Source organism: Gracilinanus agilis, chromosome 6 (genome assembly GCF_016433145.1).
Source record: "Gracilinanus agilis isolate LMUSP501 chromosome 6, AgileGrace, whole genome shotgun sequence".
Taxonomy (NCBI): Eukaryota; Metazoa; Chordata; class Mammalia; order Didelphimorphia; family Didelphidae; genus Gracilinanus; species Gracilinanus agilis.
In genome coordinates, this window is record NC_058135.1 from 212,283,360 (window position 1) to 212,296,142 (window position 12,783).

The 12,783-nt window shown below is 36.4% G+C and overlaps 1 protein-coding gene across 1 annotated transcript in view; it reads right to left on the bottom strand.

Moving 5' to 3' along the window:
* The window catches only part of CRMP1 (collapsin response mediator protein 1), an 87,191-nt gene that overhangs the window by 4,537 nt on the left and 69,871 nt on the right, over positions 1–12,783 (bottom strand). Inside the window, exons 9-12 of the mRNA XM_044680432.1 lie at positions 12,396–12,552; positions 8,857–8,998; positions 6,109–6,279; positions 4,226–4,405 (exon numbers count right to left, since the gene is read on the bottom strand). Of these exons, the coding sequence (XP_044536367.1) occupies positions 4,226–4,405; positions 6,109–6,279; positions 8,857–8,998; positions 12,396–12,552 (650 nt within the window). The remainder of the gene's footprint in view (positions 1–4,225; positions 4,406–6,108; positions 6,280–8,856; positions 8,999–12,395; positions 12,553–12,783) is intronic.

Sequence of the window (12,783 nt, forward strand, 5' to 3'; positions counted from 1 at the left end):
AATATTCCTCACACCTTTTTCCATCCTCTCTACTACCATTGACACTACCAAGGTTTAGGTTCTCATTACATCTCGCTTGGACTATAGTAATAGCCTCCTAACTAGTCTTCCTGTCTAGGGGCTCCCCCTCTCTCTTTCACCCAATTATCAATGCTCTCATTCCATTACTATTCTGATAATTTAACTTTCCTACTTTAAAGTCTTTATTTTTGTTGTTGTTCAGTCATTTCATTTTTTCCTGACTCTTTGTGATCCCATTTGGGATTTTACTGGCACAGATACTGGAGCAGTGTACCATTTCCTTCTCCTGCTCATTTTACAGATAAGGAAACTGAGGCTTCTGGAGTGAAGTGACTTTCCCAAGGTCACACAATCTAGCAAGTGTCTGAGGACAATCTGAACTCAGGAAGACAACTCTTCCTGACTGCAGACTCTATTTACTGTACCACCCAGCTGCCACAAAAGTCTCTTATTGCTAGTCAGAGAACCTGGGTTCAGATACCATCTTTCCTACTTCCTGTAGGAGCTTTCTCAAGCCATGTAAACTCCTTGGGCCACAATAAAGGGACTGGATTGGACTCAGTAAAATAATTGGATAAATAAATGACTTCTAAGATGCCTTGAAGCTCCAACTACCTAAAGATAGATACATAGATAGAAGCCTAGATAAATAGATAACGTATATATCATATAATAAATAAAATAAAGTATAATCATGTAATAACCATAATATAATATATCTAACATATACACTCCTTAGCTCCTCATTCAATGCCCTACCCAATTTAGCTTCAGTTATAACCTTCTAGCCTTATTTCATATTACTCCCTTTCAGTGGCCCTAAGTTTCTGCCCAAATGGAACATTAGCATCAGTTCCATCTGATGTTATCTTGCTCTCTCATGCCATTCTCATTTCTGATTTCAAGAGCATCTCCTCATATCTGCATGATGAAATTCTTCTCTACCTTTGAGACCCAGCTTAGGTTTCATTTTCTACATAAAGCCCCCTCTGATTCTCCCCACTTGAAAATGATAATCAAATTTCCTATAGTTCTTTGTCTTGATTCTCCTTTTGCTTCATGTAGTTTAGAAAAAATCTTGAACCCTTTGACTCCAACCTGTATTTCAAATATCATATCACACTGGACCATGTTTCAGTTGACCATGTTTCAAATTCACTTATAGGATATGTTTTATGTAACATTATAACAAAAATATATGTCATATAATACATATGTTCCTTGGGGACAGAAAACTTTACTATTTTAATCAGTATTGCCAGCATCTAATCCAGAGATTTTTTGAATATTTTTTGAATGAGTACACTATTACAAAAAATGTTGGGAGCCAGTTGGCTGAGGTAAGAGGGAAGATGAAGCAAAAATGGCCACAAAGAAAGAATATTGGGCTCTGATTAAAAGAAAAGAAAATGGGAGGATCAGGAATTGATATCAAGCACAAAATCTCCCTAAGAAATTAAAATTTCTAACCCTTTTAATTCATCTAGTCAATGACCTCATTGTCTTCTGCCTCAGTAAGATTCTCCTATCTGGAGTATTTAATGTGTGCAGTTTGAGATGCCATTGAGTAGAAAAAAGGTTAACAAGAAGGAAAGAAACCAGAGATATGTAGCCAAAATAATGAAGTCTAAAAAACTCTGCTAAAGGAAGATCCAGTGAAAGAATTGAGTGTGTATAAGCCAGAAAGTGGCTTGGATGGAGATGGGAGGAAGGGAGATGATTGCTCTCTACAAGTTTTTGAAGGGCTTTGTTGTGAGGGTTTATTTAGCAATTAAATTATATGTAGAAAAGGCATTAGAGTTGTTCCAGCTTGTACCCCAAAGTAGAACAGAAACAAATCAATCAATTAACGAACATGTATTAAGTACCTACTATTTGTCAGGAGCTGTGCTCAGCACTGGACCAGTGGGTAAAGAACATTGTTGGTTCAAACAAAATGCATCTTAATAATAATATGTGCAATAATAATATTTATGCAATATATATTATTATTACTACTAATAATAAAAATGCTGTCTAAAAGTGGAATGGCATCAGTCTTCAGATGGAGATTGAATGGCTACTGCTCATGGTGGTTGTAGATGGCATTTCTGCTAAGCTTCAGGTTGGTCTACATGGCATCTGAAGTCCCGTCCAGCTCTGGAACATTCTTATTCTTTGATATTGTAATAATCAAATTAAAACTAGTAGGTAATTGTTATAACTAAATTATAAATCTTGTATATTATTAAACTAATTACTAGTGGTTGATAGAGGGCTGGAGGCAACTCGCCAATTGAAATGGGGTAAAATTAAAACTTGTGTAATAAATGTTATAAATATAATTGATATGACTGCACTGGTATTGAATATTGATAGCTTTGATTGCCCAACTGTATTGATAAGCAAACTGTCAAAGCTTAACTTATTGCAGAAGATAAATTGAAGGCTTGAGGCAATCTAATACAACTAATTTATTTATCTCTTTGAGGAGAGGCAGGGATAGGAGACAGGACAGGACAGGATTCTCTTAACCTTAACACTAAGATTTCTACGTAAAACCCAAAACCCACCAGCTCCTTCTCATGCAGTATCTTCTTGTTCAGCGAAGTGAACCTGCACTTACTACTCTCACTGTCTATATATTAAATTCTATCTTACTATTTTATTCTATTTTATAAATCTTCTTAATACTTAAATATACATATATTATGTATATACATGTATTTTTATATTTGTATTTATATTATATATATATCACAGATTTATATATACATATGTATATAGAGAGATTTATAAGTTTATATATATATATATATGTATATATAAATCTATAAATTTATAAATCTTCACAAATCAAACTGCAGCACCTATGTCTCCTCTCTCACTCCAAAGATTCTCTGCCTGTGGCAGTTCCCACAGAAACAGCTAAACTGCTCTTCAGCCCTCCTTGTGGTGGAGAGGGGAAAAGACCCCTCTATGAATCAGATTCTTTCTAGAAGAAAACTCTTAACAACCAGTCGTAAGTCTTTGCTTCTTAATTTTAAGTCTCTTCTTCTTTCTTTTCAACTGCCACCAACTGTCAGGAAGCTAAATCTAGTCACCCCTGTTCTCCCAGACTGCCAGAGAAACAGGAGCCCACCGTTCTTTCCCAGTCTCCTTTTATGCAATTTCTTTAAAGAGTCTGCATAAAAATCTATCTGCTTAGTTTCTTAAAGAGACCACAGCAGCAAAATTCTGTCTATTCCCTCTCCTATGGGAGACAGTATCTAAAATACAACTCTGTCTCTTCCCTAACACTTCTACTCTTAATTAAACAGAATAAACTAATTTAAAATTCTTATAATCAACAATATGAAATTGATTTAAAGTTTGGAGAAATTGGAAAGAGGTAGAAATAAGAACAGAAGCTCTCCCATTTAAAAAATAAATAATATATGTGTGTATACTTATGTAGATATATATAAATAGTATATACCTATAAATGTATTGTGTTATGTATATTTAAATCCTGAAGGTTGACAGGTCAAAGAGTTCATTATAAAGCATCCAGCATAATGCTCCCCACAATAATTTTTAATACATCAGAAAAATAGCAATTGCGCATTTCCTGAGGTTTGTATCTTATTAAGATTCTGTCTGCTTTGGGACAATGAATGTTAACCATGTAGTCCTGCAAAGACCCCTATTTGTCCTTCCATAGACCTTATCTGGTCTGGATGATTTCTAAGATCCCTTCTAGCTCTATACCCAAGACCCAATGACCTCCCCGAGTCTGTTTCTTCATCTGTACAATGAAGTGACTGGACTTGGTGCCATCTGAGGTCCCTAGTTACTCTAGATTTATGTATAATTTTATGATCTCCTTCTTCAACATTTCCTAAAGTAATTATTTTGGATCTCTCCTTTATTCTCATCACATTGTACCTGGCATGTTTTTTTCATTCACGGTATATCCTCTCTAATAGTTTGTAGGTCTAGTAGGTCTAGATCTTGAGATCAGAAACTGTCTTTTTTTATTTTTTTTCATCTTCAGATCACCAGGGCCTTGTAAGTAGAAAGATAATGAAAGAAGTCAAGTAGAACACCTTACCAACCAAAATCTCTCCTGAAATATCCATTCCTAAACCTCTGGCCTCCACTCAGTGGAGGACTTTCTAGGACCTATTCAATCTGTGTTGAACAGACCCTAGACTCTTAACCCAAAGACTTCCTATAAACTGACCTTATTCCTTATTTTGACACGCTGGTAGAGGTATTCTGGGAAAGGCTTGCGAGGTATGAAGCGACCCATACCCTTATTTACATGTAGATTTCCATCTTCGAATACAATCTTCCCTTGGCTAATGACTACCAGGGGGGACCCATGGCATTCCATTCCTTCAAAGATGTTATATTCAACAGCCTAAACATAAAAAAAAGTAATAGATTTTTAACAGCTTCCCAAATAGAAACAAGATACTTTTGGTCTGGGCGTGATGGTTTTCAACTTTGGTAACTTTTATTCTTGACTCTCCCTTACCTTATATTTCCCCCTTTATAATTCCTTCTCTTCACAACTTCCCAACTTTTAAATTGCCATTGAGTACTTTCTTCCATATAGCAGTCCTTGAATTATGGTGAATGACAGGTTTTTAGACTTCAAAATATCCATGATTTTATTACTACAAAAGCCCTTTCTCCACTAAAACAGAATCCATGCTTTAGAAAAGAAATCTTTATCAATTATTGTGGCCAAAAAAACCCCATCACCTAATAGCCCACCCTCTGGTGAGCCTTTCTATACATGTCTAGACAGGTCATTGGATGGCATTATCTTAGTCCATCACTAGATCCATAGACAAGGTCTTCCCATCATGGTAGAACCTTTAAAATATTCTACTGCTATGATCCTCAAGAACCTAGAGTCACCTCCATACCACAAGAAAGTACACACCAGAAGAGAGCTTCCTACCTCAACTATTTGTGTATTTCAAATATTATTTTAGCAATGTTTCAATTTTTTCTGCTAACAGAAAACATCACCGATGCAAAAAATGCAAATAAGAAGGAAGCCCACAGGAAAACAAGCTGACCATGTCTAATCCTCAAGTATTTATTTTGGGATTGGTCTTCCTCTAAAAAAAGACTAATCTGTTACTGGTTTGGCTTGATCAAGAAAAAGCAAAAGTTCTGTCATTAGCCAAATTCTTTTACATCCCCATATTTGAAATTTAGCCACAATAACTAATGAAATTAAGACATGGAAAGCCTGTGTGCTACATTAGTGGAAGGGGCACTCATGCTAATGAAATCACAGGTCTTTTGTATAGAAAATCCCAAACAATAACAAAGAAAACATATCCTTTAATAGTAAGGAATAACACTAAATTAGCACAACAATTTAGTGAAAAGTGAAAAGTATTTTTTGTGCTTGTTGCCCTATGAAAACACAGAACTCAGTTCTTGCCCATTTTGAAAGGCTAATAAATTAAGGATTGCTAGTGGGCAAAGGTATCAAAACATTCCAATTTGGCATCTAGATGACACTTCTTCCTCATGTTCTATTACACAGTCTCACATTTGCCTAAAGCTTCAAAATAAGAGACAATCAATTTGTCTAATGTAGGAATACATTGGTTATACTACTTCAAGAATGGTCAAGACAAAATCAAAGTGGGTAAACAATTAGCCCCACAGATGGGCAGGGCAGTGTGTCAACAAAGCATTGGACTTTAAGTCAAAAGGATGGGATTCTAATCATGTTTTTGACACTTAGTAGCTAGAGAGTCTTAATGTCTGTGGGCTTCTGTATCTTCATTTATGGAATGGAGACTATAACTCTTCCTCTACCCATTCCACAGGTTTACTATGAGGGAGACTCTTTGTAAACCTTAGCCTGATAAAGAAAATTGAGTTATTGTTATAAATATTGTCAAATTGTTAAAATTAAACAGTTAAAAATAAGTATTGTTATAAACATGTGGAGAAATTTTGCATTTTCTTGACTTCACCAATTCACTGGCCATCTGATTTTAAAATCTGCAGGTAAGTTTTAGTAGATTTTTGTTTCACAAAAATAACCAACTGCTTGGAAGCAAAAGATGCATTACAAGAGTTACAACTCACCGACTTGTGATTCTTGGCCGTTATAGTCTTCACTTTGTCTGGGTCCCAAATAACCACATCAGCATCAGAGCCCACAGCAATTCTTCCCTTCCTTGGATACAGGTTAAATATTTTGGCTGCATTGGTGCTGGTGACTGCAACAAATTGGTTTTCATCCATTTTGCCTGTGGCCTAAAGAAAATTTGTCCTTAATGATATTGTAGGAGAAATAGGAGGTTGATGACACTATGCAACACATAGAACAATGGCATTTGAATCAAAAACAAGTGTTTGACTTGAACCCCTAAATCAGAGAATTTTGAACACAGGATTTAGAATCATTAGATTTGGGGTTGAGTCTCAGCTCAACTATTTTCTAACTGTAACCTAAAAGCAAAGTATTGTCCCCTCTCTGACCTTCGGTTTTCTCCTGGGTAAAATGAGGAGCAGTTAGGTGACTCAGTGGATTGAGAGCCAGGTCCAGAGATGGGAGGTCTTGGGTTCAAATTTGACCTCAGACACTTCCTAGTTGTGTTATCCTGAAAATCACTTAATCCCCATTGGCTTAACAATTAACATTCAGAAGAATGTTAACACATTAATGTTAACATAACATTATTAACATAACATAATTAATGTTAACATAACAAACACACAGCATTGATTCTAAGATAGAAGGTCAGGATTTTTTTTATTCAGAAAAATAACTTTTTCTGGTGTATTAATTTTTTTTGGTCTTTTGGTGATTTGAACTGATTTTAGAGAAAGAATAAGACTTGGTAAGAGGCATGGGAAGGACGGGAATGCTTCGTAAGGCTTTTTGATTATAACTTTCCCTCATATGCCAAAAGGAAGGAAGGAAGAAGGGGAGACCTTTCTTGTCTCTATGGTGTTTTCCAAGGTCTGGTGTCAAAGCACTTGATAATACCCTTACATGCCATGGAACAGTCGACTTTGGAAGGTTCTGAATCTGCGATGAGAAGGTCCTACAGAGAGAGCTCCAACTGCATTTATTATATACTGTTTGTTCTGAGACTCTGCCCCATTTCCCTACAGGCATGTTTTGGAGATAGTATTGACTCATCCTAGAATGGCTTCAGTTCCGTGTTAAATGCCATAATGTAAAAATAAATAAATAAATAAATGCCACAATGTGCTTCAGGAGCCCTAACCACTGGGAATTGCTTCCATATTTTTCAAAGCAAGATTGGTCCAGGCTCTAAGTTACAGAAAAGTTGTTATATTAAATCGATGGAAGAAGATTCAACACCCAGGAAGTTTCTTGTGGGCAAATCATAGGTATGTGTCATAGAAATTTTTTTCTTTTTTTGATCAGATCTATGATTTTATCAATATAATAAGAAACATTTAATGAAAAACTTCTGCCCCTAGTGTGAATCAGCAGTGTCTTGCTGCCTTAGAAAATTCCTGAATTAAGTAACTTTAGAGGGGATAGACAATGATAGAGTGAAGAACTGAACCCAGATCTTCCTGACTCCAGGATTAGCTTTTTAAGACTGCCTCTCACTGATCTGGAAAGAATAGCAATTTGGGAAATGAAAGTCCAGGAAAGCATTTGGTAATTCATGGGATACAGTGGAAAAAGCATTTAAATAGAAGCTTGTAGATTTAGCCTTTATACTTCTATTGGATAGCATCTGTATCATGGGGATAATAACACCTGTCATACCTACTTCAAAGAGTTATTCTGAAGATTAAGTATAAAATTATGGAAATTGCTTTAAGGACCATAAAGTGTTAAATGAATGTTGTTATTATTACATTAATGTATAGTATATTATATTAGAGAAAGTATGGTGTAAATGAATAGAGCTGGCCCTATAGTCTGGAAAACTTGGATTCTAAGTCCACCTCTACCATGTACTGGCTGTGCCATCCTGGGCATCCTGTTAACTTCCCAGGGCTACAGGCAAATTTCTCAAACTCTAAGTAGTAGAAAATGGTGATCCTGCATTGGTAGGGGGCTGGTTCCTAATCTGGGAGTTCCCTCTACCAAAATCACAAATTCAGTCCCTCTCTTTATTATATAAAATATTTAGAAGTTCTAGGAAACTCAAAGAATGACAAAGTCCCCTGTCATAGTTTACTATATGGGCATATTAGCAAAGCCATGTTTACCATTGCTCCAAACTAATCTATTGCTTGGTTTGGTTTTTGCAAACCTATTTTACAAAAAAATGTGATTAATACATTATCACCAAATACCACTACAATATCACAAAGGTCAACATAGCATAACCAAGTTCCTGCGTTCCTGCTATATTGTCATCATATAACAGTGTAATGCTAAACCCCAGTGTAACATCACCAAAATTCATTCCCAAATACCACTACAGTACTAACTCTCCACTAAAATTTCGTTCAGTGTGTGAGATATACATCAGAGAGTCAACAATAGTCCAAGCTCATTTTGAAACTCCAGAAATATTAACTATCTTAGAGTCACTCTACTTATTCTTATGTCACTGAATGCTCCTATAATGTCTCACCTAAAATGTTTCTGTAATCAGTGTTAATAGGCAATACTGTTTTTTTTTAAGAATTAGGGCTCCAGTTCTTTTAGTACTTTTGCAGACTTCTAAATTATGGGATAAAGATTTCAAATTATCCACTCCAGGTAAACTTAACTCATATTTGTAAAACTCTTGGAGAGAAGTGACCCCAAATTAACACCTTATAACTTCTTGGTTGGTCAGATACAGATAATCTATCCTGTGCACATAAATGAGAAATTTGGAGGTTACTTACAACAGCCTTATCCCAGACAACAGTCATTCTCTCCTCAATCCCATTCACTCCTTCTGGAATAAGAGTGAAATTGTCTTTGCCAACAGCCTTCTGGGCAGTGCTGTATGGACAATGGCCACTTCCCGTCACCTGAAGATCCCCGCTGAGAATGAGGAGAGGACACAATTTGACATTTTAGGTCAGTATGTGACTTGGCTTTGCAATGTCTTTGCTTACTTTAGAAAAGTAATCGTATCCTCAGTGGTGGACTTGAGATAGCCCTGAGAAGAAAGTAAGGAAGATCTCTTTTCATATCGCTTTGGACACTTCCTCCCTTTGTGATCCTGGGTAGGCAAGTTGTTCCATCAGCTCCATCACCCTATCTGAAAAACTGTCTCTTCCACATTTAAATCCATGATCCTATTATAACAGAAATGTGTTATGAGAAGTATGGGCTAAAGATGCTAGTGATGGTTGCTCAAATAGGAGGGAGAGACCCTAAACACAGCTACATATGAGTATAAGATTTATTACCCACACCAGCTGGGCCAAGCCTCCTTTAAAACTGGAAATTCTTTGCTAAACCAGAAAGCCTAGTAACCAATTCAGGCAGGCAATTGGTAAGGGTAACCAGGAAGTATATGTAGGTTCCTGAAACCTTAGGTTGAATGAAGGATTACCACTGGCATGGAAATGACTATGGCCAGTGAGAGATGTTACCCAGATATGACTGCTTGAAACTAGTTGCTGTTACTAAGGTAAGAAGTTGGTTTTCAAAGAATATTTAGGCTTTAGAATCAAACTGAGTTTATTGATATCATACAGAGGGTAGGTAAGAGGGAGAAGGAAAATGGGTGAAGATACCCTAAATGATTTTGCCTAAGTATTTAAGACTAAAATAAATACTGAAGCACAAGTTGTTCCTAAAGTGCAGAGTATGAGAAGACCTTGTGAGTCTCTCCCCAACTCTGTTGCTGTTTGTTGCCGAGCCCAGAGGCTGTCAGGCCCCCGGGTCAGATGCTGTTGTTTTCCTGAAGTTAGCTGTTCTCTTGCTTGATTTAAAGGTTGTTGGCTATACCAAAAAGGTATTGATTTGGCTAGCAGTGAAGGTTGTCCCTACCTGCCTGCCTAATCCAATCTCCCCAAACCTCCTAGGGCCCAGTTTGCCACCACCTCCTCCCTAATCCAAGGAGATGAGAGAAAGAAGTGAAGCCTCAATTTATACCCTATCCTTAACTGTCACCTTGGCACATGTCCTGGGGTGCTTTGCCAGGTTTTGTGTTCCAAAGTGGCAAACTGCTATTTTGTATCTACAGAAAATGGCTGCCCATTTCTGCATATCACAAATAGCAGAGGGTTGAGAATAGTGACTGATTAATTGTATAAATGTATATATAACACATATAACATATATACATACATGTCCGCGTATGTACATGGGTACCTACATATGCATATGTGTAAACATGCATATATACTCCATATTAAATATGCATATTATATGTGTTTAATATTAAAATAATATATTTAATATTAATAGTTAAGATATCATTTAATTAATGTAGTTAATATTTAATTTAATATATATTAAATTCAATCAATATATTGGATAAATTTATGTCTAGTCAGTATAGAGGTTTTTTAAAAATTCTGCATGAAACATAGAGTATGGTGGTTGTTCAACGTTACTAACTATTGCTGTCCTACTTAGGAACTGTTTGCCTACCAAATTAATGTTAGTTGAGCATGGAACATGGTCCTTACTAAAGAGCAAGGGAAATGAGTCTCATCTAAGTCAACATAGGTTTTAAAAACATTCTATAAATACTGCAAATACTGCATAGATTTTTTAAACAACTAAGATTGCTTTTCAATTGTATTTTTCCAGTTATCTTGTCTATGAAAACCAACAACATTACATTTTCAGGTTAGACTGGCTTATTGCTGCATTATTTCCTGCCTAACTATATGTTTCTGAGCACGTGGGCAAGGAAAGAAAAGACAGAGCGAGGGACATGGATAAAGGAAGTAAATTCAGTTTGCTCAGTGTGATTTGTCAACTAGAGGTAAGAGTTCATAGGATAGAGAAGTAAAAAGAGATTGTGGAATCAAATGTAATAAGACTTCTCTACTAGCAGCAATGCAATGATCCAGGACAATTCTGTGGGGCTTATGAGAAAGAACGCTCTCCACATCCAGAGAAAGAACTGTGAGAATAGAAACACAGAAGAAAAACATACAATTTATCATGTGGCTCAACGTGATTGAGGTTTGGGCTTTAAAAGATCACTCTGTTGCAAATATGTATAACATGGAAATTGGTTTTGAACAATGATACATGTATAACCCAGTGGAACTGCTTGTCCACTCCAGGAACGGAGAGGGAAGAGGGGAGAAATGTAACCATGGAAAAATATTCTAAATAAACAAATAATTAAAAAAAGAGAGAGATTGTGTAGTCTGCCTCCCTTCTTTATACAAGAAGAACTTGAGGCAAAGGCAAGAGAAGCCCAAGGTCACACAAAATTTGAACCAAGATTCTTTGATTCCAAATTCCCCACTCTTTCTACTCTACTATACTCTCAAGGCTTAAATTTTAATGAGAAGGGGATTCAAATCACTGGAAAAAAAGATTTGAAGATTTCATATGGATTCCCTTAATCTGTGCTTCTCCTGTCATTGGGTGGTTTCTCAATGAAAGGAATCTATCCTTATGTCCTTCCGCAAAGAGACCAGCAGGGGGCACTGCACACACTCAACAATCAATTTGTTAATTGATTAGCATATACTTTTAAAGACTTAGTAATTATTGTTTTAATAATTACTTTTATAACTTGTGCTTTGACTACTAGTCAGAAACAAGAACTTGGCACATATACACACACCCTTCTTCCTAAATATATAATACCATTAGTCATCTTTTCTACTTACATTAGATTGAGTTTCAAGTAAGAATTAACATGGCTGCTGATTGGAAGGTGAGTACCTCAAATAGCCCTCACTCCTCTTAACCAGCCTAGCCCTTAGGACTTCACTGGCCTGTCTCCCAACCTTCCAGCTAGGCAGAAATATGTCCACCTTCTTCTAGGCTGCTATACTTTTCTACCTCTCATGCTGGTAGGAGTTTTCTCTTCTACGGGTTCCCTATATCAATGAAACCACAGGTCCAGCACTTATGCTACATATAGACATATGTATGTATTTCATTTAAAGATTATCCTATTTTAAGAGGAGAAATTCATGAAAACATTTGTGGAGAGGATAGCACCTGAATTGGGACTAAAGTCATATTTTGATGCCAAAAATAGAAGGAAGTGTGGAAGAAAGGAAGGGATGGAGAGAAGAAAAGAAGAGAGAAAAGAAATGAAAAAGGAAAGAAGGAAGGGATGGAGAGAAGAAAAGAAGGGAGAAAAGAAATGAAAAAGGAAGGAAGGAAGGAAAGATCAATGCAGGAAAGGAGGGTGAGGGCAATCTAAAAGTTTCTTTCATTTTTTTCATCTCCCCACCCATGAAGCCCCTAATCCATGTTTGTATAGAATTTTTTATTCAGTCGAGCTTACCAGGCTAAGAGAGAATTCAGGTAATCAGGAGTTGTGGGATCTGGGCTCAGTGGTGGGGATGTCACAAAAGCTGCTGCCTTGGCCCAGTTTTTGCTCCAGTAATGGGTTCCATCTGTCCCTAGACTTGCAGCAATTGGTTCTCCAAAAACTAAAGGACCTTGGTGAGAGAGAATGTCATGGGTTAGGATAGATAGATAGATAGACAGACAGACAGACAAACAGACAGACAGACAAATAGAGAGATAGACACATAGGTGCATATGTATGTAGGTACACAGGTAAGTAGGCAGATAGAAAGACAGAAAGAAAGAAAGAAAGAAAGAAAGAAAGAAAGAAAGAAAGAAAGAAAGAAAGAAAGAAAGAAAGAAAGAAAGAAAGAAAGAAAAAA